The 26442-nt window shown below is 45.9% G+C and overlaps 3 protein-coding genes across 8 annotated transcripts in view; 2 read left to right on the top strand and 1 right to left on the bottom strand.

Moving 5' to 3' along the window:
- LOC117892906 (breast cancer anti-estrogen resistance protein 1) overlaps positions 1–23982 on the top strand; it is a 66748-nt gene extending 42766 nt beyond the window's left edge. For 3 of the 5 annotated variants that reach the window (XM_034799210.1, XM_034799212.1, XM_034799211.1), the window contains exons 8-10: positions 13478–13621; positions 15741–16028; positions 21169–23982. In XM_034799210.1, coding sequence (XP_034655101.1) covers positions 13478–13621; positions 15741–16028; positions 21169–23025 — 2289 coding nt within the window. In that variant the 3' untranslated portion in view covers positions 23026–23982. Of the gene's footprint in view, positions 1–1979; positions 2632–13477; positions 13622–15740; positions 16029–20814; positions 20916–21168 lie in introns of those variants that run through there. The other 2 variants (XM_034799213.1, XM_034799215.1) reach the window with 2 other exon arrangements.
- On the top strand, positions 3434–25219 carry LOC117892916. Of its 2 annotated transcripts, XM_034799230.1 has the most exons (4): positions 3434–3438; positions 12716–12721; positions 24647–24975; positions 25038–25219. In XM_034799230.1, the coding sequence occupies exons 3-4, from the start codon at positions 24656–24658 to the stop codon at positions 25183–25185; spliced, it is 468 nt and encodes a 155-aa protein (XP_034655121.1). In that variant the 5' UTR covers positions 3434–3438; positions 12716–12721; positions 24647–24655; the 3' UTR covers positions 25186–25219. The 2 variants fall into 2 exon arrangements, with proteins under 2 accessions (XP_034655121.1, XP_034655120.1); XM_034799229.1 differs by lacking the exons at positions 3434–3438; positions 12716–12721 and having other exon boundaries at positions 24194–24975.
- Positions 25220–25223: 4 nt separating this feature from the next.
- On the bottom strand, positions 25224–26431 carry LOC117892912 (formylglycine-generating enzyme). Its single transcript, XM_034799225.1, has 2 exons — positions 25870–26431; positions 25224–25805 (listed from the first exon to the last, which is right to left on the bottom strand). The coding sequence occupies exons 1-2, from the start codon at positions 26396–26398 to the stop codon at positions 25324–25326; spliced, it is 1011 nt and encodes a 336-aa protein (XP_034655116.1). The 5' UTR covers positions 26399–26431; the 3' UTR covers positions 25224–25323.
- Positions 26432–26442: the final 11 nt, after the last annotated feature.

Here is a 26442-nt window from a genome sequence, read left to right as displayed (position 1 = left end):
ACACACACACACAGAGAGAGAGAGAGAAATGTCCAAAAATTGCCGACTAATTCCCTGGAATGCGGGTGGGTTCTCGTTCTCGTTATCCCCCAACTCTCATCCTCTCTGCCTGGATTCTGGATTCCGAAATTGTTTCTATAGTCGGCCAGAACCGGTTTATGCCACGCGTGACAGCAACAAAGAAGATCCAACAAATGAGCTCGAAATTGTCATTGTCCTCGAAGGATAATGACGGGACGAACGACTGTAATTACTGTAAAACAGGATAATGCACATGCATCACAGATGTACAGACAGACAGAGAGATGGAGAGGAATCCCTTGTAGAGAGTGATTTCCATGCAAATTGAATGGCTTGAACTTTTCCCCCAATTTTCATGAAGAAATTCGAGTAGAAGCCCCCACGCAAATGGAGAGGAAAATCTTATTTGTTGAAAAACTTTTTTACGACCGAAGCATTTGAGATAAGAACACGAACCGATCGAGAAAGCCAAAACCAAGTCGCTCAAAATGGTAAACCCTGTCCTAAAGTGTTTTGTCTGCCATAAGAAAATCAAATCAAATCAAATTAAATTAAATCAATTCCCCAACGAAAGTGACAATAAAACTCAACGAGTTTTCTGTCTGTCTGTTTTTCTTTTTTAACTGGCGGAGTCTGACTGCCTGTCTGGCTGTCTTGGGGGCACTACAATTTTCATGTTGTTGCCTTGGACTGTCTCCCTGTCGCTGTCTCTCTGTTCAATTCCATCTCCATCTCCGTTTCAGGCTCTTGACGTGACTGATGTGGGCGTGGCACTTGTGTGGCATGCAAATCATGTCAAATGTCACATTCAACTTCCACAAAAAACTGCAGCTGCAACATCAGTGGCGAGGCAATGCACGTCTCTTCGTTCTGCTTCTCGTTTACCGCGTTTCGTATTGCACGGGGAGGGGGGAGCACCCCATAAGAACTTCCTTTTTATGGAACAGAACGGGTTACCCCTGACCTTCAGCCCATTGACTTGTTAAGGAGGTGTTTCTGTTTCCTCTTTTTTTTGGGCAGAACTTCACGCCTCTCATTCAGGCCTCAATGTACACACAAGAAATGTGTTGTGTTTGGACAGCTGCTGCTGTTGCATGAAGCTACTGTATTCTGTATTCGGATGGGGCAGGGCACACTCTTATTCATCGGTGTGAGGTAACGTGAGCTTGCAGCAGGGGTCCGTCCCATCATCATCTGCTGGCTAATTGAGCTTTTTGTAGGGTAAACATTCCCCACAATGGATAGCGTCTGCATTTGATATGTTCTTCGATGCATAGAATCGAATATTGGGGCTGGGACTGTCTCCCATAACCGAATATTTGTCATATCCATATAGAAATTGGAACGAAAATATCATCGTCTGGTGAGAGGGCAGTCAACTTGAGAGCAAAGGGAAATACAATACCCCATAGAAATGGTTATGATATGTGGCTATTTGAGATGTTGCCATTAGATATCTTTGAGGGATGGAACTTGATGATAAAATATGTGGCTATTAATAGATAAAGAGTTCTCTCAAGTGATCTAAGAGGAGCAGCTTCGTAAATTCTTATAGAATCTTTGGATACAACAAAATTTATGCTTTCACTTCTTAGATATCTTTAGAACTTTCTTTTAAACCCCTTTATGAATTTTTTTCCTTGGAATATTTCTACCATAGCCATAATAATTATCTGAATCAGATTCTCGTACTCCTCTTCGGAAAACTGCAATTTTCCTTCGCGTAATCTATAATCCAACTGCTTTTTATTTAAATATACGAAATATGCAAATAAAAGCAAGCGAGCGAACGCAACGAACGACTTGCTCTATAAGAACGAGTACCGTAAGAGACACACGAAGCGCAGCAGCCGAACCAAACCGACAAGACACGACGCGTGGCCGAACGAAAGCCGAAGCGCAATCAGCTGATGGCGTAGCAGGCACCGCGGTGTATGGCTGAGGCTCTGCCACACAGAACGTCACAGTCTGCGGAGTCGCCTGCTGCGGTGCGGTACACACACATTCGAGAGCGAAGCGCAAGCAAAAGATACGACTACGACTACGACTAAGAGTACGAGTTCGAGATACAAGATACGAGTCGTGACGAACAGAAAGAAACTATAAGAGAAATAAGCAGCAAATATATTTTGTTTTTGCTACGTTTGTGGTTTTGGCAGCGGCTTTTGTTTTTCGATTTCGGTATCGGAGTTTGAGTTTGAGTTTTTTTTCGGCTTGCCCCGCGGCTAAACTTGAAATCGCAAAAAGCTGATTCGGCATTAAAGTAGATTCGAGATACAAGATACATATGCAGATGTGTGAGCATTGCAGATAAAGATAAAAACCCAAAGTGAAGTGTGCGACTACGCGGTGAACCGCCTCACAGCGAGATACTTTATTTATATTGTCCTGGATTAAATATATCTAAATCTATCTCGATGTTATGCCAGCTTTAAGCTCTGACAAAATCCTCTCAAGAGATACTCACTCGAACTGCCATTGAAATCCGCTGCTAAAATGCTGGATAAACAGAGTTCCGTCTCGATGTCCGGCTCCTGCTGCAGCTCGAATGCAACGAACGCTGACCTGGACTACGATGTGCCCGTCTCGCGGCGCATCCACATCAAATCGGTTAGTATCTGCAGATATGCAACCCGCGATCCATAAACTATACCGCTTTAGCGCGGAGATTAAGACGTTCAGGAGGGGAAGGAGTGGAGGCCGGCCTCCCTCCTTCAGGATCAACTCATCAGCCATTTTGCTATCTGCATGCCCCATCTGCCTGCCAGACGTCGTCGCCACTTCTTCAACTGCAGTTGTGGTTGTGGTTGGTGGCACTGTTGTGACAGCCGCCGCTGGATGGCCACAGTTTGAGCCTGAAATCGTAACGGATCGCTCTCCCTGTGCTGAGAGATCTCTTTCTCTATCTTTGGCAGCTGCCAAGCAAAGTTTCCGCAATTTTCCATTCGTTATCACCTCACCTCCGAGTCAGAGAGTCGACACCGTTTGATGTTCTACTTTACGGCTTCTCAGGTGCGATATCGCAATGTCGTGATAACTCCTTCTGCTCGTACTCCTCCTCCTCGTACAGGTGATGCCTCAAATCGTTTAGTGCTTAGAATGTCTCAAGTTATTCTGTTCAAGAATACAACACATGAGCTCATCGCGATAAAGAATCTACTCTGCACTCGCTTGTGGTTCCCCAAAGTTATATTTATGTGGGCTCTATAGTAAATGAAAGAAGAAGGAGCCACCGATTAGATTGGGTATCAAGTAGGCTTTCGATTAGTTCGATTAGTAAGTAAGAGCTTTGACTGATACGGTAAAAAAGAAAGGAATTTCTTTCATATTTTCTTACCTAAAGTGGGAACCCATTAGACCAACTTCAACTGCTATTTTTGCCGACACTCTGCAATGATCATTACCAAACACTTTGCAGTTCATTTAAAGTCCACTTTAAAAATTCCAATTGATTAAAGTTTGGAATGCAAGCGGCGCAATCCGAATCGATTTTGTTGCTGTGAAGGAAAATATGATTTAATGGCAGCGCGGCACTCAATCGATCTGTGATCAGCGACGAATGTTGATCAATAGATTTATGCTGCCATATATTTTCATCAGTAGTCAAGTCCCCCCCAAAAAGTCATTCAATCAACTTCAGCGCCTGACGACGCCACGGACAGACATTAATTCTAATCAATTTTCTCCGAGTCTCCGCGTCACACTCAAAAATTAAATGTCGAAGGAGAAAAATTGTATGTCTAGACGCAGAGGAGAGAGGAGAGCGAAGAGCTAGAGCTGTGGGGCGCCCACTTAATCAGTGAGAGGAAAATGTGGAAAAATGATGTCCCTCAGGGAGTCTCTGCGGCGCTGCTCTGCGGTTATCCTGCAGATAAACTCAAGACGGGTAGAAGACTGAAGACCTGAAGACCTCCTCTGACATAATCGTAATTAATATTGAGAGATATGCTGCAGACGATGCTACTTGGGTTTAGTTTCGTTTTTCCATTTTATCGGTTTCGATTTCGGTTTCGTTCTCTAAGTTTCCCTGACAGTTTAAGGGTCTTTGTGTCTTTTTGTCTTTGGTTTTTGGTGTGACGCTCAATTAAGACTGATTAGATTTTGCCCAGAACTTCAATGTGGTGCTTGGGCACAGCCCTTGGACTTGCCCTTATCGTTTTTGGTCATGCCTATTCCGCTATTACCCGATAAGGGAAAACCATTCCCATGCCCCTGACTCCGTCTCTGACTCTGCCTTTGGCCATTCCTTCAATCAATTTTCCTAGGCAACGTGCGTGGTCTTTGGGCCCATGAGAATTTATTGCCTTATGGGGCGCTTGGCTTGGGTTCTCTCTCCCTGGGCCCTTGATTATTTATAGGCTTCTCACTTGGCCTTTCAATCAATTGAAATCCTCGGCAAAAAGAAATCAACGGCTCCACGTTCGCGACTATTAATAACTGATTTTATTTGCCATGCCACAGGGGGATCTATGCATCTATCTGAATGCCTTACTTGGCATTCATTCTCCTTCCTTCCACGTCCTCCTCCATTAGTCTCCCCTTAATTGCGGGCCTTCAGTCAGGCGCACGTCCTCTAGGATGGGATGGGATAGGCCGAAGATGGAGTCTACAGTCCATGGAGAACTATTAATTGCCATCAGTCAGCGGCATGCTAATAAACCCTTTAGGTACCCTTTGTAGGATGTACTATTGGCTGTCCAGAGGTGTAAGCGTGACACGAATGAAGGAATTTCTAAGTTGCAGGGGAGCCAAAGAGGAGATCCACCTCAAGGCTATGAGTGCATCACGCTGCCATCTCTAGATTCAAAGACCTACGGAGATTGTGTCGGAAAGCCATCTTCGAATGTTTTCCGCTGTTTGCATTTTGAAATCTAAGCTGAGAACTGGAACCGGCTTCTTGCCAGACATCTCAAGACACGCTCCAGCGTCAATTACTTTTCGCATTTGTGCGCATTTGGAGCACATTTATTTTAATCTCACCTGTGTCTTCCTCCCTGCCCCTTGCCTCTGTCCCTGCTGGCCTCTCGGTCTCTCTGTGATGGATGCATCTGTGGTGCTGCAGCGACGGTGCTGCATGCCCCTCGGGCAGCCCTTCAATAATGGCCCATACTTTGTGTCAGCGACTGTTAGAGCAGGGAACAAGTAACCAAAACAGGACTCCAGACACGACTCTTGTAATTAGCCGTTGTTGTTTATTTAATTTCAAGCTTAATAACGACAACGACAACAGGCCACAGCCACAGCCACAGAATATTGAGTGGCGAGTAGAAAATAGAGGTACACAGGTACAGCTACAGGGTGGAGAGTGTTGTGTGGAGTGCATTTGCATTTGCATTTACATCTGTGCTGCTGTTCCCCCTCCCAGTACCCCACTTGATGGCCAGACACACTTTACTCGTGTAAAAGCCAAAGACGCAGACAGGGGACAGAGACAGAAGAGACAGAGACAGAGAGCTGCTCTGAAGTCGTAAGTAAGCTAATTTATTTCAGTGCTCAAGTTGTGCAAACATTTTGCGAATTCAAATTTGTTTAACAGGTTGTCCGGCCAAGCTATTGGCAGGCAGCTGGAAATTGATGAATGAGAGGCAAGGTTAAGGTAAGCAAAGAGTTGCAGAGAGAGAGAGAGAGAGAGAATGAGGGATGCAGAAATAAATGAAAGAATTTGTCATAAGATAAGACTTTGGGGGACTTTGGAGGGTGGAGAACCATGCAACCACGTAATTATTCCCTTACCGCAGCAGCCTCTCCAACCGCTTTTCCGCTGTATCAAATATGAGTTTTCCATGAGCCTCTTTTCAAAACAAAAACCCAAAACCCAACGAAGTAGAAAAACTTTCGCTTTTTGTGTGCTCAAAGGTATTTTATCTCGGCATTCGACACTTGAGTTGAAGTTGAGGTTTCGTTGCGTTGCGTTTGCGTTTGGCCATATATTCACTTCTTCACGTATTATCTAACAATTGGTGGCAGTGGCAGTGGCAGGCAGAGTCATGTGCTACCAACCCAACGAACCAGCCAACCTCTACGCCCCGTCCACGCTCCTTATCATTTTTGCCGAAGCAAACATGTCAGCCAAATGGATTAGAGAGTGAGAGACACACACAGTGCACACGGAAAATTATGGCCAAGAGAGTGTCGATAATGAGGAAAATACAACCATAAGTACAGGTCGCTTAGGTGTGCGTCTGTCTGTGAGTGTCTCTTGGCCTTTGGCACCTCAGCTCACTCTTTCTGTCTCTTTTTGCGTTGCCACTTTCCCGCTGGCCATGCAGAAACGTGAGACAAATGCACTGCCCGCGGGCCAAACTGTTGATAAGAGGCATGCGATAAGAGGAACGCCGCGCCTGTGCTGTGGTGCTGTGTCACTCCCTGCTGCCATGTAAACATGATGGGAATACATCAGCAAATACTCGTGTGTGGGAGGAGTGAGGATTGTCCAACAATGGGGAATGCCCTGCTTGAAGTGCTTTTTGTTGAGATTCAAATGGTGAAAATTGTTAGCGGAAAGTGTAACTATTATCTATATATTTTCGAATATGTTTAACGATCGTAACAGCATGAAGAAAACAAGTTTCCAGTACGAGGTTCAAACGAAGTTCTTACTGCCATTCTGGCAACTCTTTTTAGAAGGGTTCTTTAAAGGTAACTCTACAGTCGGGGAATGTTGAGTATTTCTCCTTCTTATTTGTTCTTTTGTGTGAGTATCTATGGGATACGAATGCGCATTGTTTACCCAACGCTCAGCAGAGAGAGGAGAGTGGAGCGAACGTGCACAAGTTTACATTGTGAAATATGAATATGTCATGTCACGTCCAGGACCTCACTCACACCTCACTGCAAAACAGAGAAAGAAAGAGAGAAAAATAATGGAAACTGACTTGACTAATTGGTCTACGAATCGGCGACGGAGACGGTCCTTCAAAAGTCGTAGAACCCAGGTGCAACATTGAGGCTGAGGTCGAGTCTGGGCGAGACTGTATTGTTCCGAGTGTTTACAGTGATTAAACAATTGCAAATTGGCCTTAAAGGCACACTGATAATTTGCACCACATTTGCTCTCTGTACTCTGTACTCTCTGAGTCTTTAGTTAATGGCCCCCCAGCCACACCGGAAATGTGTTATGGAATGAGCTTGTCATCGTTTATGGCCAAGAGAGAGAGGCAGCATTACTGCGGGGGGAGTCTTCTTCTCTCGCTCTCTAGATAAGGACTGGAGGCAAAACTGGTCGTAAGCGGAGCGACTCAGCTCCATCAGCTGAGCAGAGCAGAGCAATAAAACTTATATTGTGGCTCGTAAGTGGGCTAGGCCATCATCGCAGTTGGCAGTGCAGTGATTTCAGAGTGTTTCAGCCTGCGGTTATTCGCTCCTCACATCACAACACAACACACCACATCCAATGGCTCGCACAAGACACTTAATGGGCCCATTTACACCAAACTTACGGATGGGCTACTGGAGTTCGCCTGGCGGCGAATGAATTGCAGTGAATTGAATTGGCTTTTTGGATGGGAAAAGTGCATGAGCTCAAGCGATGATTGAATAAGTTACAAGAGAGTCATTTACTGCTGCGATACTGCCAATTATTCATCACTTCTCAGAAGAAACTCCACTGATCTGATCTGAGCTGATCCCCTCTTGAAGATGTCATTTCCTCTTCATCCGTCAAGCCAACGTCTTGTCATCTCACTTTCGTTCATTAACCATCTCTTTGCGTGGGCCAATGCCTCAGAAGTAGGCTTATAAATAGAGCCCTGAAACAGTAATCCATCATAAGTCGCCTAACGAACGATAAAAGTGCCTTAGATACTCCATCCATTTCCATTCAGGGTTCAAGGCAGCCAACACACAAACATTTCACGTGGGAGAAGAGATCTTCTTCAGCGAGAAAGAGGGAACAAAACTGGTTAGAGGAAAGAGTTGGATGCGGAACTTCTGGCCGTAACAAAAGCCATAAGCAAACTCCAATCATACCTCTTGCATGAGTCACGTGCGGGGTATTCCTCACTTCAGACCTAATCTCAAAGTCGACTTAATGACTTCTTCCACGACTCCGAGACACAACAACACCCAAAGCAAAGTCTTGAACAGAAAATAAATCTCGTAAAATGCTGTCGAGAAGGCTGATTGAATGAATCTCTTCAACAAATTGCTTGAGTTTAAATGTTTTTTCCTTAATTTTCGTTGTTTTATGCATATTTTATTTTGGGTTTCTCTTTGTTTTTTTTATGCTCTTTGAGTTCTTTCCTATGCAATCATTTTAATTGGCACTTGCAGTGCCTTAGGGGGACATTTCTTTGTGTTTATTATTTAATGTTTTACTGTACACAAAATTCTGTGTTAATCTTTTTGTTGCTTATCAAATGATTGATCTTTTGTTTTGTTATTTGCATTCAAATATCTTTAATGTCTAGGGTTGGGGGTCTCGTACTTCTACACTCATCTGGTTGCATGTGAAAAAATCCATTATGAAACACACACTCCAAGCCATAAAAATAAGTGTACAACAAAACTATTCGTACTCGTACAGCAACAACAACACAAAAATGTTTTACAGACACGCTTCAAAATTGATTTTAGCCCGGTTGTTGTTTCCGTTGATTCATCGAATGGGTCTCTCCCTCTCCATAGAGAGGTATACAATGTATTTACTGCCACAATGCCGGCGGTACGGTTCCAGTTTTCTCGATTTCTCGTGGAGGGAAGTAAATTTTGCAACGTTTTTGCGTATTTCACTTGAAATTTTGCTGCGAAGGTCGGCAATACTTTTGTGTATAGATTTCGTTTTTATTTGTTCTTTAATATTTAAAAGTCAACAATTTAGGTATTTTCCTTTGTTATTGGACCTCGTTTTACTTCTTTGCGTTCGGGTTTATTATTTTGCACAGAAGTTACTTAAGTTAATTGAAATTGGCATGTGTTTGCACTGATGATTCGGGTTTGTTTTGTGAGTCACTTCCCTTACGGTTGGGCAACATCTTACGTTCCACTTTTGTGGTTAATTTGCATTTTTCGGGGAAGAATTGGCGCGAGAAAAGTTCCCTTTTGTTCCATGGGAAGTACTGAAAGTTGCACAATATCTCCCTCTTCGCTTCTTCAATCTATTCCTTAACTCTACTTGACCCCACACATCTATGATTTGCTTAATCAACCTTAAGAATCTATAAGAATATTCTATATCTAGTAAAAAGATCAAAAGCAAAAGCTAGAGAGCATGGGAGCGACTGGCCCTTCCAGAGTTGAGCAATAAGAATGCAAATTGAATGAGAAATACTTGGGGCGTGTTGCCGTCTATTGAAGGAATGCGAAATGCAATTGACTTTTGCATCCCCATTGTTAAAGGGTGGAGCTGTAGAGCTGGAGCAGGTTCCAATGGGTGGATGGATTGTGTGGTGATTGTGTGGATCAATTGCACTTTCATTGACTCGCTTACAGCCCAGTGGTCCGTACAATGCCTGTCTGACATGTGGCTGAGATGCGGAGGAGATGCTAAATTTGATTTCGTGCACTTGTCAATGCAATTTAGCATCAATGGCAAAAACGGCTTTCGACCCAGTCTTGCTGCCTCTCTATCTCTCCATCTCTCGGATCTGTCGTATCTCCCAGGAACGTGTTTCTCTCCGATTGAGTTGGCCCGCTTTTTAAGTTTTATTGTCACACCGAGTCTTATACAGATTGTTTTTTTATTTTTTATGTATTTTTTGCACACAACTTGACGAAATGTGACGAAAAGGCCGCCGCCGCCACATGTGAGCCGCGCGAGCAGTAAACATTTTGTTTATTTTTATATTTTTGCTGAAAAAGAAACCAGTTCAACGCGACGACATATGGCGTTTTATTATAAACCAACAAAAATATTTTCTACCCAAAACTGCCCGCAGAAGAAGAAGTTGTTGCTGCCACAGAAAACCTTTTAATCAGTCATAGCCTTCGACCAAGTCCAAAGTTTGCTCACAAGCGAACCTTGAAGGAAAGTGACGCACTCAGGTGTTAAAAATAGATGAATGGCTAAGCAGGTTAAACATTACAAAGGGGGGTCTATAAGGTGCGAAATACATAAGCACAGATATGGCAAAATAGAGTGAACTCAGCACAAGATACGTGATATGTGGGAACAGTTGCTTCAAAGATTCACTCTACTAATTGCATTTTTTACTATCAGCGAAATTCTGACAGGAAAAACCATATAAAGCTGCTTGTAAAATGTTCTCCATTGAGCAAAAATCTATAATTGTCTCTTAACATTCGCTTCCCCACTTTGAAATGTTTCTCACCGCAATTTTTGGAGAGTTTTATTTGCCATTAAGACCCCCTCCTGGGCTACGCTACTCCAAGTCATTCCCTTCTATTTTTCAATTTCGTCAAATTCTGTTAATTAAAATTGACAAAAAATATTATCTGTCACGCAAGCAAGCGCTTGACTTTAGACTATAACCACTTATCAGCTCTCCAGGGGTTGGGTTATCACTCGGACGAACTGTCATTGCCAAAAAAAAAAGAGAGGAAAGAAAACTGCTCCAATTTTGTGTAGCAAAATATTGCCAAGACATGGCCATTGATTGGCATCGAGTACGCGTATACCCTCCAGGGTAACAGGCCCCTCTAATGCGGTTAATGGTCTCTCTCTTGGAGCGCCGTAAAGCCAAAAAGCAAATTGTCATCATTGTCAGGTCTCTGAGCCGTGGATCGGCGTAACCAACGAGGTTTTGTGTGGTTTGTGAGTTTTTGAGTGCTCATTAAGCTGTTTGTTGGCGGCTTCTTCGCTTTCTGACTTGATTATTTATGGGCCACAGCGAAATGTGCAAAAAATAAAGCGAAGAGGATAAAGATAAAGAATGTTGGAATTGAGTAATTGAATGATCTTTTGGCATGGATCAGTGCCACTCGGCAATTTCTCAAAGAACACTCGTGCATAAATAACCAAAAATGAAGTTTGCTTTGCCGAATACTCGAATGTGTTGTTGCTTGTGCGAATTAAAGCCTCGTCTGGGGCCACAGCTATGGGCCATTTGGTGGAGCCATTAAAAACAATATATGGCCGGGCAACTCTCTCACTGTTCGAAATTCGGAGCCCGAAATGAAAGGAAATAAGCAGCAGATACAGAGCCCAAAGGCAAAAATTACTTTTATTAAATTTACTTGACTCTTTTCGTTGATTTATGACAGCATTTATGGCCACAGCCCTGAACAGAAAGCATTTGCATGGGTCGGAAATCTAGGAATGGGATCTACCTCTTTTCGGTTCCGTTTCTCGTCGGATAGACAAGAAAAATGCACTAAGCAAACCAATTAAAGTCACTCTCGAAGAAACAAATAAACATCTGTCAAGAAACCCCTTGCCTTGGCCATGGGGTTAAGCCTAATTTTTCCTAACCCACACAAACAGAAATTTGATTTTTGTTTGCTTCGAACGGGCATTGGGGAACCGCAGGCGGAACTTCAATCTTCCAATTCTCAACTTTAAATATTTGCCCCTTCAATTAGCGTGGTGTTAAAAGAGTGCGAGATAGCAGGGAAGAAAGCAACGAAATTACGGTGAGATACGGTGACAACCCTGGCGCTCAAAACCCAACAAACATTTTGATTGTTTGCTTTCCTTTGCCTTAACATCGTTCAAGTGTCACACTCTGTGATGTCTGACGCTGAACTTCAAGTGCGCTCATTTTCCTTTTTGACATTTGAACGCGCTTCCATCGCGCTTTCGAAATTGAAAAGTAGAATAGCCTCCGACTCCGTCTCTGGCGAAACGGGTTTCATAACGTACCTGCACTTACCCACAGACGTATGTATGTACGAGTATCAAACGCTGAAACCCCGAGTTGAAAGTTCACTCGCGATTGTACGCTCGATATTGTAATCGCTTCGCTTGCCGATCACAGCGCTCTCTCTCGCGCTTTAACCGCCGTTTCCCCGCCCCACTTGCTAAGCACAGTATCCGCCGAAGCTCATATTAGTCGTAGCAGTGGAAGAGGGATAGTACGAGAGTGGAAGGTACGGTACAAAGAGAGCGGGGGAGAACTCAAGAGTGGAGTAGGGTAGACACAAGTAAGAACGGTGAAGAGTTTTGGCATTTCGACAAAGGGATACTCAGTACTGCAAAGGGAACTCCTGGAGTGGGTGATAAATAATTTGCAAATGAGTGCAAGTAACACTAAAAAAAGTTCCTTTGCTTTTCGTACTATAAAAGAGCAACAATTCTGTTTTCTGACAGTAATAATTATTAATTTCGGAGATCTAAAAAACTTACACTTAACGTACTGAGCATACCCATTTGCCACAGGGTACCATTAATGGTAAAGGAGGAAGGAGCAGTCACGGCTTTTGTCGCTGCCGCTGCAGCTTTGAGTTCGAGTTCAAAACGGTTCGTTTTGGATTTCTGTACGAAATTAAAAGCACACAACGCTTAACCCGCGACCACAAATACAAAGTCACAGAGAGAGAGACACACTCGAACACATGTACAGCAATTACACATGGACGCAGACATTCATTGAGAAGAAGAAAAGCAAAGCAAACCTTTGGCCCCCTCCACTCCCCACCAGGCAACACTCGTGGTCAGTGATTTAGAGACAAAAGAAAACGATGTATGCTGGAAAGAGTTTCATTTCAAGTGATTAAATCTGATTGAAGGAATGTTAATGTTCGTGCAGATGATTAATGTTCCCCTGCCATAAAGTAGTTTACTGGCCCAAAGGGCTAGCAGGATGTTGAAGTTTTGTTGATTGAAATCAGTTCAAGGGAGTGCTAGGGAAATGATCAACAAATGTCTGATTCCAATCTCTCTCTTAGAAGTTGCTTGCTCACATCCTCCGAGAGATTCCATCAATTCTAGACAACTTCCCCCGCCTGTGTGGGACTATCTGGGATATCTCTCTCTACTCCACTGTTAGAGGCAAACCCAAATAAACCGAAAAACCAACCCAAGTTGACCTGAAATTCCAGCTAAACTAATGAAGCGAGCGCCGCATGGGCTGAGGCAACACACAAAAAATTGGCATTGTTTTTTGCCTGCTTGTTGTTGTCTTTCTTCTCGTTTGGTCTTTGCAGTTTTTTCTGCAGTTCTTTGTATTCCATTCCCCAAAACATTTTGCTACCTAAAAAGAAGAGAAATATTTATGTGTGTGGTGTGTGTTTGTGTGCGTAAAAGCTAAAGATCAGCAAACGACGAAATTCTTATGAATGATGGAAGTTTTTTGGGTATGGCAAGGTAGTGGCAGTGGCAGTTAGATCGGGTCGAGGAGGGGGAGGACAGGGGGAACAGAGGCGGCACACAGGGTCAGTGGCTGCTGCTGGTCAAGCCCCGCCCGCGAGAACGTCTTTGAAATTCCATTGAAATTGTTGCTTCGCTTGCGGCTTCTCTTAGATGTGAAAAAACGCAGCATAAATCGCCTCATTCCTCGGATAAAACTGGAGTATCTTTTTTTCTTAATTGTTTCATTTTTGTTCGTTGATTTATTTGCAGAAACTTTATGCCAAGGCCATATATGATAATTATGCAGACAGCCCCGACGAGCTGCCCTTCAAGAAGGGGGACATCCTCACCGTCATCGAACAGGACACGGAGGGCATCCAGGGATGGTGGCTCTGTGCGCTGAAGAACCGACAGGTGAGTGGAATATTCAAGGAGGGATCTTGAGAGAACCAGAGAGAACCCAAATCAAGTCAAAACATCTTTGGGGCCGAGCCGAGCGCCGAGCCATCAAGAGCTAACAGGGAAACGCCTTCTTTTTCATGTTTTCATTTATTTTTCATTCCTTTTCTTGTTCTTAAATTACGAGTATCCGTTGGTTGGGTTGTTCTCCGTCTGGGTTTTGTCTGCATTTGTAATTAAGCAATCCGAAGGCATTTGCATAACTTTTTCCATTTCCATTTTTCCCATTCCGCCTCTCAAGGGGGAATAAAAAACAAAAAACTCATTTAAAATTTTAATTTAATTTCTGTAATTGTTTCAACGCTTCATCATCGCTGGCACGTGGCCCAATTGATGGCGTTGCATGCAGCATGCGGGAGCTGCCACATCCCCTCCCTAGAGGCTGTGCGCATATAAATTACACATCTTCTTTGGCACTTTAATTGTGTCTGCAGCCTGTTATAATAATCATCATCATCAAAATGATGGCCACCTAATGCCTGAAAGGGGGTTGTGAGCATTGCCAGACACAGTCCACAGATTACAGATTACCAAAGTGCATACAGCATTATCTTGCCACACAGCAACTGTGGGGCATACAACATTATCTTGTGTGGAGTGGATAAAGAGGTCGAAGTTGTTTGCTTCGTTTCGCCTCGTTTCGCTTCGATTTCGATGGTAAACAAAGTGGAAACCGAAGTGATACAACTGTTCCAAGGAAATTCCTATGGGCAGATAAAGAAATAAAGACTTGAATTGCGATATGAAAGAGTTCACATTCAGAAAGGGGAAGTACCTGAAAAAAGTGCCCAGATATTTCCCATATTTCTTTCGCCATAACCCCCAGTAACCTCTGCTTCGAGCAAACTTTCTAAACCAAATCTCATTTATCAATGGCAAATGCAAACCTTCTTCTGCTGGCAAACCCTTTCCCACCGCAAACTTCAACCTCAATTTTGCGAACGAACTTGTTAATGATCTCTAATCTAATCTCCCACTCGTTCGGCTTGCCCCGAGGCAACCTTGAACCGCTCCCTCCTGTGGCTGATTAACCCCACCAACTAGCAGCTAATCCGCACCCCACTGAACAGAAACAACTTTTCAAACTTCAGATCACAAAAATGATCGCAAATTTTCAAATTTCTGCACGTCGCTCGGCGGCAATTTTTAATTAACAACTCAATTGGCGCCGCCAGCAGCTAGAAAAACAACAACCCATCGGCCGAGTGGGGCGGAACGGCTGGCGATGCCTGATGATGATGGTGTCAAAACATATATCAAAATGGAAATCAAAATTGGCAGGCGGGCGTTATAGATACAGATACTATGTATGTAGTATGTGCCACGGTCCATTGCTGGCCGCCAATTGTTTCTAATTAAAAAGTAGCTGCAACTTTTTAATGGAAACAATTAACCCAAAAACGGACAATTGAGTGCCTGCCGACAACAGAGGCAGCAGTGGAAAACACATAAAAAATAGTGTGTTATAAATAAAAATCAACTTTTGGCATAAATTTCGATCGCGAAAAACACATGTTGACAAGATTTTGTGGTACACTTTGATGTTGCCCCCAAGGCAGCAACAGCAACCACACAGCAATGGGAACATTTTTTTTTTGGAGAACATCTCACACCACAGATCGGTGTCGGAAAATTGCATTAAACATGTGGGACAGCAATGATCTGCAACAGATCTTAAATAGAATGGCAAGGAATGCGTCTGGCAATTAAAAACAAGCGAAAAATGTTTGCAGTATGTTTTCCTTAGCCTTTTTTTGTACAATATATATTTTTCATTAATAATTCATTCAGCATTGAGCTGATTAAAAAGCAATCAAAATCAATTGAGATCATTGAGAGCAGACATTGAAGAATGGAGTGCAGGGGGTTGAGGCTTGAGAACTTGAGAATTGGAAATGCAAAAATACTTAAAAATTCCATGCGGCTTCCATGTGCAAACTTTCATAGTTTTTTTTTATAATTTTTCTTTGGCTTTCCCTACGCTTTGACTTGATCGAGTTTCCCTAACCAAATGCTTATATGAATCATTTGTTGCTTTTTTTGCAATTTTCACTAAATTTCTCTCTATTTTCAGGGTCTATGCCCCGGCAACCGGTTACGCATTTTGAACTCGTACGATTCGGGCTGCTTCTCGCCATCGCCGGCCAGCTCCCCGATACCCTCGCTGGCAGCGAGCACCGCGACGCTAAACAGCTCCATCTGCTCCGCGGAGATCTATGAGAATGGGTCCATCATCAGTGCAGCCTCGTCCTCAGGTGGTGGTGGGGTGACAAATGGCCAAGGAACGACAAATGGCCAGGAATCGTCGTCTGCCACACAGGGACGCGGCGCGAGACGATCGTGGCATGTATCACCGAACAAGGTAAATATTTGTTCCCCTGCAAATCCTGGTTCCCGTTCCAGTTGGTTTGTCAATTTCTTAATTTTCCGCTTCGTCGGCCACTCTCTGGAAGTCTCTGGGAGTCTGGGGTCTCTTAATTGATTTCGTTTCTTTCTGCATCATTTACATACATCCTCCTGTGGCTGCTCTGCGGCTTCTCTTCTCGTCTCCCGGTGGCTACTGAATTATGATATTTGTCGGGAAAGTGAAAGAAAGTCATTGCAGTGGCTCCTTCGGTCCATCATTACGCTTTGAGGGGTCCATCGTTCATCTTTCATCCTCCATCCTCCACACTCTCCTTGCAACTCTCCTCTCCTCACGTCAACTGCGTGTCGTAATTGTGCAATTAATAAGAGTTGCAAGCAGTCGATCCTCGGTTGCAAGTTGCGGCTGTGCTGCGCCTCGTGACTGACTGTGCCTCCTCGTGCTCGTGGGGCAGCAGCACTCTGGGGGCTCTGGCTGCAGCTGCTGTCCAACGGGTTTCCCCCCCACTTTGCATTCGGTCTTGTAATTTGCCAATTTGTCAGCTGGACATGCGTTTTATTTGCATTTCTTTCACTCTGATTTGGTTTGATTTGGAAATTAAAGGAAACGAACAATTTGCCATCGGAAGAGCACATCGCAAGATCAATAGAGAAAGAGCTCATAAATGATGCCAGGAGACTGAAGAGATAGATGGGGAAGGAGGTGGATGGATACTTTTCGATAGATGCAATGATAAACCTGCAAAATAGATGCAAGGAGAGATCTGTGACACTTTAGATCATGGCTAGTGCAGTCTTTGTTAAACCTTTCGCTTTCATGGGTTTTCTATGGGGATTACCCATTGCCCATTCTTCGACTCCAATATTGCATAATGCATAAACTTAATTGACGATCTGATCGCTGGATCATCATTAGCACCGCATGCAAGCGGCGGCCTTCGAGAGTGCTGCCTGAACTTTGGCATCCAAATACGCCCACCATCCATGGTGGGTTCGGGTCGTTCCAATGGATGGATGGATGGATCGCATAGATCAGATGGAATGGGATGGGATGGTCAGTGATTTTTGATGCGGTGGACTTTCGCTTTCCCAGCGATCTCTGGAGGGGGCTGGTGCTGGGGCTCGCAGGCAAATCAAATAAAATGAAACCCAAATTACAGAGTCGTAAACATTTCCTCGCATTATCGGCAGCTATCAATCTTAACTGGAGGCAAGTGAAACCATAAATTCAAATTCAAATTCGAATTCAAAGTAAACGCTATGCGCGGGGGGAGAGCCAGTTGGCTACGGCAGTGTAAGCTGTAGGGGGCAGGCCACAAATTGCTGCACGCCCCAGCTGCCATTTCAGCGGAGGCCCCAAAAACTGCGAATTGCATTACGAGACCTGAAGCTGCAGTCCAAGTCGAAGTTACGGGGAGAAACCTTTTCCCCTAGTCATAAAAAGTCTGACAAAAAACAGTAAATGCTGTTCGGCCTTTGTTCGCTCGTTTGTTCGATTTGATTGACTCTGGAAATCGCCGCGTGCGAAGTTGAAGCTGTCACTCGAAGGCGTCAAATGGGATGTTGGAAAAAGAGCTCTAAACACTTTGCACCACACACTTTATCCCCAATCGAGTACGTGAAATGAAAGAGTGAATCTCCTCTGTGGCATTCCCTATTGACCTATTTTTGGGTGCAGGTTGATCGAACTTTAGATTTTGTTGCTGTTAACCAGGAAAGGAAGTGAAAAGTGTGACCCAGAGATGGGAAATGGGAAGATTTATGGATAGAATGAGAGATCTACAGTTTGATATAGGAATAGATATTGGAAATGGATCAACTGAAACAGAAATAGATAGATTGAATAGATCGTGCCTAAATTGTATCCCAAATCTCATGGCAACACCCTGAAAACACACAAAACTTGCACGCTGCAACGCCTTTGCCCAGCGACACACATTCCTTGGGGCTAATTGAGAACGGAAATGTCTCGTCTAATGTTGTGCAATCGTTGGACTGCCTGCCCAACGCCACAGTTACCACTCGTATTATTCCAGCATCCCACAACCCACATACTTAAGTATATTTTGTGGCAGAAACCCAAGCTGGTGCTTGTTTCGGAAAAACTCGCCTCCACCGTTAGACGGCAGCAGCGGCAGCAGCAGCCAACAACATTGTGTGACAACTTCAAGTTCCTTGAGCCCACATAGAGACTGCTCTTTGGAGCAGACTCCAACTCTATCTGCGTCTTTGTCTCCTTCTTGGTCACGCACTGACCATAAAGCCAAAAGCAAAACCCATTCGAACCAAGCCAAACCAAGAGGCAAAAGCAAACCGAACCAAAGTCAGGTGGTGGCCAAATGCAAGCGCTGCTGCTGCTGCAAAAGCCAATGAAGATTTATGGCCAGGTCCAAAAGCAGAGAGCGGGAGAGCGACGAAGCGACAGAGCGTCGACGACTCTTTGGAGCTTGAGCAAAACATGTCATTTTTATTTTATTGCCCAAAAATGGTTACAAATGCAGGCCCCGAGTGCCGCAGCAGAGCATCGGAGCATCAGAGCAGCCACAATAACTCTTTTTTTGTCGTTGTTGTATTTGGGATTCTGCCGAGATTTGTGCGTGACCAAAGTTATGGCCAGAGTGTGGATCGGGCAGCAATGCGGATTCATAGCAGAGTGTTTTGTATGTGGAAAGCGGTGAAAAGTCTCTGCACAAACGCAGAGGAGGAGATCCGTTCGCAGCAAGGTCGTTAGTGTTACGCAGGGAGCCGGGGGATTACCGCATTCGGCATTCTTTCGACAACAGTTCTTCCCCAAAGCAGATCCTCAGATCCCTTTCCCAGTGATCGTTCATTCTTTCTCCTCTTTCCTTTCTTTGGATAATTAACATTTTCCATACAAATGTGATGTTGTGTTGTTTTGTTTTGTTTTTTCGGTACGTGAGAAAATGTTGAAATCCCAAAAGAACTCAAGAACTGCGTGGGCCTTGCCGACAGTTCTCGCTCTCCAGGGGGGCAGGTGTCCGTGGAGGGAAGGGGCGCATTGAAATGCATTCAACGAACGAAACTGCGAGATGATTATCTCCTCGCTTGCTACTGTTTTCGGTAGTGGAATTTAAACGAGGACATAAAAAGATTTGTTTTCCTGAGACACCACGATACACATCTCCCTCCGTGAACACTCGAAGAATCTGGAATTACTCCTTGACGTGTGGAGAATACTACAACAAAATATCTTTCGACTATCAAAAGACAATTAAATGTGGGACTAGCGGATGGCCCAACCCAAACCCAAGCCCCTGGAGTGCCCCAAATGTGTCATAAATCTATGAACTAAACACACAAATCTCGTGATATATGCCCGGGAAACTTGCTCATTTGGGTCACACAAATAGAAAAACAAAACGAAAAAGGAAATTTTCGCTAGAAAGAAAAGTCAGGCCAAAAAATATGGGTCACAGGAAAAGACCAACCAAGCCCACAAAACACAAAGAAAATAAACCAAACCAAACCAAACCCCCTGCTGGGTTGTGCTCTTCTTGGAGATTGGTTGTGCAATTGCCAAACCCAAGAGCCCAAGAACCACTTTTCAGGTGGTCAAGTCTTTGATGATCTTTAGTTCTGTGTTTGCTGGTACTTCAAATGGCATTCACATTCACCGCCTGGCGGGCCTCAGCTGTCCATTCAGCTGCTCTGATTCTCCCCTCCGATTAGATAAAAGATAAAAGAGGGAATGTTGTTGATATTCTTTTAACGAAACCATCCCGCAGTTTGTGCAGCCTCAGCTGTTCTCCATCGCATCGTATCCCTTTTACTTCTTTGCCTTCTTTTTGGCATTTTGTTGACTCGTGTTACGCGTCAATTGGCACTTCAATGGTTAAGGTTAGAACAAAAAGGGAAACAGAACGCTCGCTGGCAACCCGATACGGCATGGTGGGGGACTGCAGCCACAGCCACAGCCACGAGTGTCCACTTCAGGTAGAGCATTCTTCATTTATTCATTTGTTTGTTTGTTCCACTCTGCCCCTTTTCCATAGATCGATCCTCTCGCTTTTAGAGGGGTTACTTCCTGGCGCAACGGTTTACTTAATTAGGAATCGATTCATTTCGCTGACGCTGCAGCAGCGGTAGGCGTGTCTTCCCTCTGCGGTGGTACGTGCCTCGCTGATGCCACATATGCCGCAATAATATTTCATCAATCGACGGGCAGCATATGGCCACAGATCCGCATCCCCTAGACTAGGTCTCGGACTAGGCTTTGGGGTTGGTTAGGGTTTCGGGCTAGGCCTTCGCATATATTTACAAACTTAACGTTGGTGTTGTGCTCGTATTCGTTTTCCAATTTGGCTTATGTGACTTCATTGTAATGCAGTTGGCGCTGCGAGATTAACTTTTTGTCTAGTCGCTAATCCGTTTTTTATGACAAATCAATATGGTTTGAAAAGCAATTTACTGAAGGGGAATTATAGTTCCTTTTCTTCTGCAGGAAATGAGTTTTGCCAGCATATCATATTTTATCCATGCATCAGCCATTGTTCATTAATTTCCCATTCATGTCCACAGTTCTCTATTACAATTCCTATTATTTATTAGTTTTATTCGTTTTACGGGGGGTCCTTTACCTTGACACTGAACTGCCTTGAACTGCAAACGACAGAGGAAATGTCCTTCCCCCTTTTGTCGTTCAGTGCGCACGCGCCTTAGAAATTCCCTTTTCTGATAATTTCCCCACTTGGCCGTTTACAACTCTCAGTTTTGGGGTCTGTGCAGTCGCAGTCGTGGGTTTCCTTTGAGCAGCGACGCGTTGTTTGTACGCCGTAGTTTTCCACCTTTATTTTTTTACAACTTTTTATACTAGTGCACTTTTTGCAATAATTGAGATACAAAATGTGATATAATCAGGCAGCAGGTGAGAAGAGAAACCGCAACCAGAAAGGGAAACACTTCCCTGGTAGTGCTAGACGATGGTTCATTCACAGAACTTGCCAGACAGGCAGCAGCGCAAAGGAAAATCGATAAGCCCACGGGTGTGGGTTGTAGCCAGGAATGCTACTAGTCGTAGTATTAGTAGTAGTAGTCGTCGTAGTTGCTGTAGAACCACCCATAATGTGCTCTAATGGCGACTAATCTATGCATTTTTCCTCTCTCTGGTTTCGCTTCAGGTAATTACACCACAGAGACACGGTGATGTCTACATCTACAACTGCTCGCCTACGTCGTTGCCTGGAGCGGGCACAGGAGTTCGCACCTCACAGCAGCAGATCTACAGCAACCAAAGCATCTACCAGAACCTCTCCATGATGGCAGCAGCCCAGCAGCAGAATCAGAACGGGAGCGGCAGTGGCAGCGAGTTCGAGACCTACGACATACCCAAGCCTGCCACGCCCGTGCCGCTGAACTACGACAGTCCCAAGGGCGGACACCCGAGGACACCCACATCCATCTCCGGACTGGGAGCGCGCTTCGAATCGCTGAAGAGCGTGGTCGCCTCCATTGAGGAGGAGTCGTACGATGTGCCGCGACCGCTCATCAGCAGCGGCCTGCTGCAGCAGCAGATGACGCCGAGCAGTTCGGCCTCCTCCCTGCTGACCAGCGACAGCCTGTCCCTCAGCTTCTCCAGCTCGAACCGCTCCTCGCTGGCCAACATGCCCGACTACGATATCCCGCGCCGCAATCCGCTGCCCGTGCGCCGCACACCCCTTCAGCCGAGCGGCCTGACCTACGACTTCCCTCTGCCGCCGCTGCAGGAGCAGGAGCAGCGCCTGACCAGCGCCCAGAGCAACGGCAACAGCAGTCCCGCCGTCGTCAAGGAGCTGCCCCTGGAGCTGAGCTCCGCCCTCGAGACGCTGGCCAAGCTGCAGTCCCAGACCACGTCGGCCATCACGCGGCTGCTCAGCTTCGTGGTGCCCAATTGGCGCATCCGCAGCCAGCTGGAACCGGCCATCATGGAACTAAAACTGGCGGCACTTCGCCTACGCACGGCCCTGCACGATCTGGCCGAGTTCGGAGAGGGAGCTCTGGGCAATGCCACGCGTTCGGAGGATCGCAATCTGGCGTTGAAGCTGCGGCCGCTGGTGCGGGCCCTGCGGGACGCCAACAAGCTGATACACGACTCCAGTGAGGCCCTGGACGCTCAGGGCGGATGGTCTGTGGATGTGCTGGCGCGGAGTGACGAGAAGCATGGCTGCCGGCCGCCAGATTCGCTTGATCAGCTGATGGCCTGCGCCCAGACCCTCACCGAGGACGTACGCTCCACCACCAGCTTCATCCAGGGCAATGCCTCGTTGCTCTTCAAGCGTCTGCTGCCCGCGGAACAGAACGGAGGAAGCGGAGGCATTCCTGCGTCCAGCGATGGCTGCAGCCGAGGCAGCGCCGAGTGGCTGGAGGACTACGATTACGTGGCCTTCGAGTCCAAGGATGCAGCGGCCAAGAAGAACCAATCGCTGCGCGAGGCCATTCCCGTTGGCCTGAAGACGCAGTTCGACACGGTGATCCGCACCGCCGAGAGCACGGCCATGGGAACGACGGGAGGAGTGAGCTCAGTGCCAACCACACCGACAGCGGCCACGCCCTGCAAGTCGCCGGAGATGACAGACAAGGACAAGAAGCTGGTGCGCTACTACGCCCAGCAGATCTCCACGCACATGGGCAACCTGATGCAGGCGATCGACTCGTTCCTGGAGACTGTGGAGAAGAACCAGCCGCCCAAGTTCTTCATTGCCTACGGCAAGTTCGTGGTGGTCAGTGCCCACAATCTGGTGACCATCGGCGACAATGTGCACCGCAATATTTCGAAGGAGGCGCTGCGCGAAAAGATCCTACACTGCACCAATGGCCTCTCCGATGCCCTGAAGACGTGTGTTCTCAAGTCCAAGAAGGCGGCAGCACACTTCCCCAGCGGCAGCGCAGTGCAGGAGATGGTCGACTCGGTGGTGCACATCAATAGTTTGGCCAGGGAGCTCAAGACGGTCATGCTGCAGGCGGTGCATCTGTCAACGGCCGCCGGAGTGGGTGCCTGAACAACAGGATCGTCCCGCCATCACGGCACAGTATTACGAACTGGTGCAGCTTCACCCTGCCCGCTAAGGTCACAGAATCAGTGTCTAGCGTTTGCGTAGACTTGCCCAGAGTCTTCCAGCCTGACAGCGCAATGTTCCTTAACGCTTCGTTCCCCATGCACATCCATCCAGGTGTACATCTGAAATTGGCATATCCACCCACAGCAGACAGAGGCGTCTGTCGCTTTTATTTTGCATTGTGATATTTTTGAGCAAAACATCTGAAAATGCACAGCACCCCCAGGAGTAGCAGCAGCAGCAGCAGCCGCATCAACACTACGATCGCACGATCTCTCCGCATAAAGTCGATAAAAACTGCAAACTACGATCCCTATTTAGATCCCTATTTAGATCGGAAAGTCAGTCGCTTAGTTTTAAGTTTCGATTCCTGTGTACATATATTTCGCCCATTTTAGCTTAAGACTTTTGTAAATGTCCATCTTCCTAGCTCTAGCCCTAGCCCTAGCCCTAGCCGTAGCCCTAGCTGTAGCCGTTGCCCTAGCGCACATCATCCTCCCAGCATCAGACCCGCTCATAACCCCACGCCATGCGCACAAACAATGTTGTATCAGTGAAGCATTTCAGCGTAGAATACTATTAATATTATATTGTATACCCTAGAGATAGTCGTAACCATATTATATACATACATACAACAGCTAGGCATGCAGGCATATACAACAAAAAAGTACATACATAGTCAAAATCTGAAAGATTTACATTCATTTACAACATTTTGCATTTGCGCCATGGCAATTTAGTCATCAATATACAAAAAATATACACATTAGCATTAACTATCACTATGAGAAAATGTAACAAATATGAATAATATCATATGGTATGAGTGGAATGAGGGACGGTGTCCGGTCCAAGCTTAAACTATGCAAAGGGAATATAATAATATTAAAACATAAACACAAATTTGTTGCCTTCTACTATGGAATTTGTTTTTTGAAACTCCCGGTACTTGAACGCAAAAATGAGAGATATCGGTATCGGTACTATTTTCAATTGATCGCTTCAACCAAAAAATACCAACCAGGGAACCATTTCCGATAAATAATATACTTTTCGGTATATTTAAAAATAAGATCATATATTTTTGAGGGTCAGCTGGTATATTTCACCACTAAATTCACGGTCACACGGATGCTTATATCAACGACGCCGCTTTCTGTAAAGTTTTTAGTTTTCTGTGTTTTTGAACACAGTGTTTTTTCTCTGTTTTGTTGTTTTTATGCATGGAACTATGCCGGATGTCGTGTGCTGCAGGTGCGGTTCACTCCCGCACACTTTGCCATACTGCATTGGTGGTACCGGGCGAGAATATCATTGCTTTTGCAGTCTCAAACCGCCACCACAAAAGTGCATAAACTGCAATGCTTGGCGTGACATAGACCTTTCCATGGCCCACACTGGGTGCGCACAGGCTTCGTTTCATGTTTTTGTGTACACCGAGCCCTGGCCGCCATTTCCCAGCGAAACAGTCAACATACCCGCCGTACAACCCTCATCGGCAGATCTTCTAATTCCATTCCGCTATGAGCCCGAACAGGCGGTGCCAGAGTTTCGCTCGGAGCCGGAAGATATGATTGTGCTTGACGACGACGAAGAGCCCTCCGAGCCCGAGGATGTGAAACCCCCACGAAAACCACTACAAGAGTCGGATTGGTATACCGTCAATGAGATAAAGGAGTGGACCCACTGCATCCGGTGTAATAAGGAAAGGACTAGAATGACTGGGTGGATTCGACATGCCCAAATTTGCGGTCAGGACCCACATAAAAATGCCAAGAAATTCTTCATATACAATCACATCAAAGGATGGTGTAACTACCTGGTGATGGACTGCCGCTGGGACACACATAGTGCCACCAGCACTGGTACTTGCCGCACCTGCCGTACCGCGTAAGTCGATAAAAGAGCCAACCTATTCAATTGCAAAACTAAGCGAGTTCTTCGAATTTTAGGCGGGAACGTGGCAATCCCCTTCCGTACATGCCACAGCCACCGGCCAGACCAGACGAACGCAAGTTGGCCGCACAGAGAGTGAGAAACCGACGCATCAGAAAGCAGCGCCGGATGACACGCATGTTCAGTCCGCCACCAAATTTATAAGCATAAAGAGTCACGCTTCCTCATCGTAGATACTTAAGATAGTCTAAGAATCACCAATGTGAGTATAATTTCAAATTGCTTCCTCACAAACGTACAAAAGATCCAAAGAACGAAGACCAACACACAAGCCATGCCGTTTCACGCATCCTTGGCACATCGAAAGCCCAGATTTCCGGCCGAGCTGTCCTCGGTGTTTTGCGAACGAGCCGCACAGCGGTAGCGGAAGCAGTAGGACTTGTGGCACAAGTAGGAGCCGCCCTTCTTCACACGGTTCGGACTCTCGCTGACGTCGCTCGTGTCCCACAAGTCCGCAGTCCATTCCCAGACATTGCCCACCATGTTGTAGAGGTCGTACACATTCTGGCGGTATCTGTCCACGGGGCAGGTGGTCTCGTATCCATCGTCAGCAGTGTTGCCATCAGGAAAGTCACCCTGCCAGATGTTAAGCCAGTGCTGCTCCTTGGGCATCAGCTTGTTGCCCCACGGAAAGAGTTTGCGTTGCTTGCCCCCACGGCACCCCGTCTCCCATTCCGCTTCGCTGGGAAGACGTTTGCCGGCCCAGGTGCAGTAGGCAACAGCATCGCGCCAGGACACATGCACCACGGGATGCTGCTCGAGACCTGCATACAAACATGGAATCAGATGTCAGCAAGAGGAACCAACGTAAATATATAAAGACTTCACCGTTCAGGCTGGTGTCGACGCCGTTGGGATTTCGCCAGCCCACTCCACTGACCTTGTACCACCAGGGAGCACTGGCCACGCGGTAGTCCTCGAGTCGCTTCTGCTCTGCCGCACTGAGCAGAGTCTTGAACAAGAAGCTATCGCCAAACCGTTCCGCCTCCGTCGTGTAGTTGGTGGCCGACACAAACTCCTCGAACTTTGCATTGGACACTTCGTGCTTGTCCAAGTAGAAGTCCTTCAGCATCACCAATCGCTCGGGCGACTCCCGGTCAGCCTGGAAGTGCGGATTGTCGGTGCCAATGTGTACGCTTCCACCGGGGATCAGGGACATGCCCTCGATCTCGGGCTCCAGCTCAGCATAATAGTCGCGATAGTGCCCGTTCGTGTTGCGTGCCTGTTGCTTGCACACTTTATCCGACTCCTCCACGACAGGCGCCTCCCTGTCCAGCTTGTTGCACCCGCAGTCACCATTCGTGCCTATAAGAAAAACAATCAGGATTAGGCCGTCGAAGTAGGCCAATGTTTTCATTTTTCTGTAATTTCCACTTTATCGATATGTACGCGATATTTTCG

Source organism: Drosophila subobscura, chromosome J (genome assembly GCF_008121235.1).
Source record: "Drosophila subobscura isolate 14011-0131.10 chromosome J, UCBerk_Dsub_1.0, whole genome shotgun sequence".
NCBI lineage: Eukaryota > Metazoa > Arthropoda > Insecta > Diptera > Drosophilidae > Drosophila > Drosophila subobscura.
Note: the sequence above shows the minus strand (reverse complement) of the source record. Positions and strands in the feature narration are given on the sequence as shown.

Bases quoted from the DNA above. Each gene is read 5' to 3' on its own strand.
- LOC117892916 (XM_034799229.1), top strand. From the start codon at position 24,305: ATGCATGGAACTATGCCGGATGTCGTGTGCTGCAGGTGCGGTTCACTC. The intron at 24,976-25,037 runs GTAAGTCGATAA...TTCGAATTTTAG, and splicing joins TGCCGCACCTGCCGTACCGC to GCGGGAACGTGGCAATCCCC.
- LOC117892912 (XM_034799225.1), bottom strand. From the start codon at position 26,398: ATGAAAACATTGGCCTACTTCGACGGCCTAATCCTGATTGTTTTTCTT. The intron at 25,806-25,869 runs GTGAAGTCTTTA...GTTTGTATGCAG, and splicing joins CGTCGACACCAGCCTGAACG to GTCTCGAGCAGCATCCCGTG.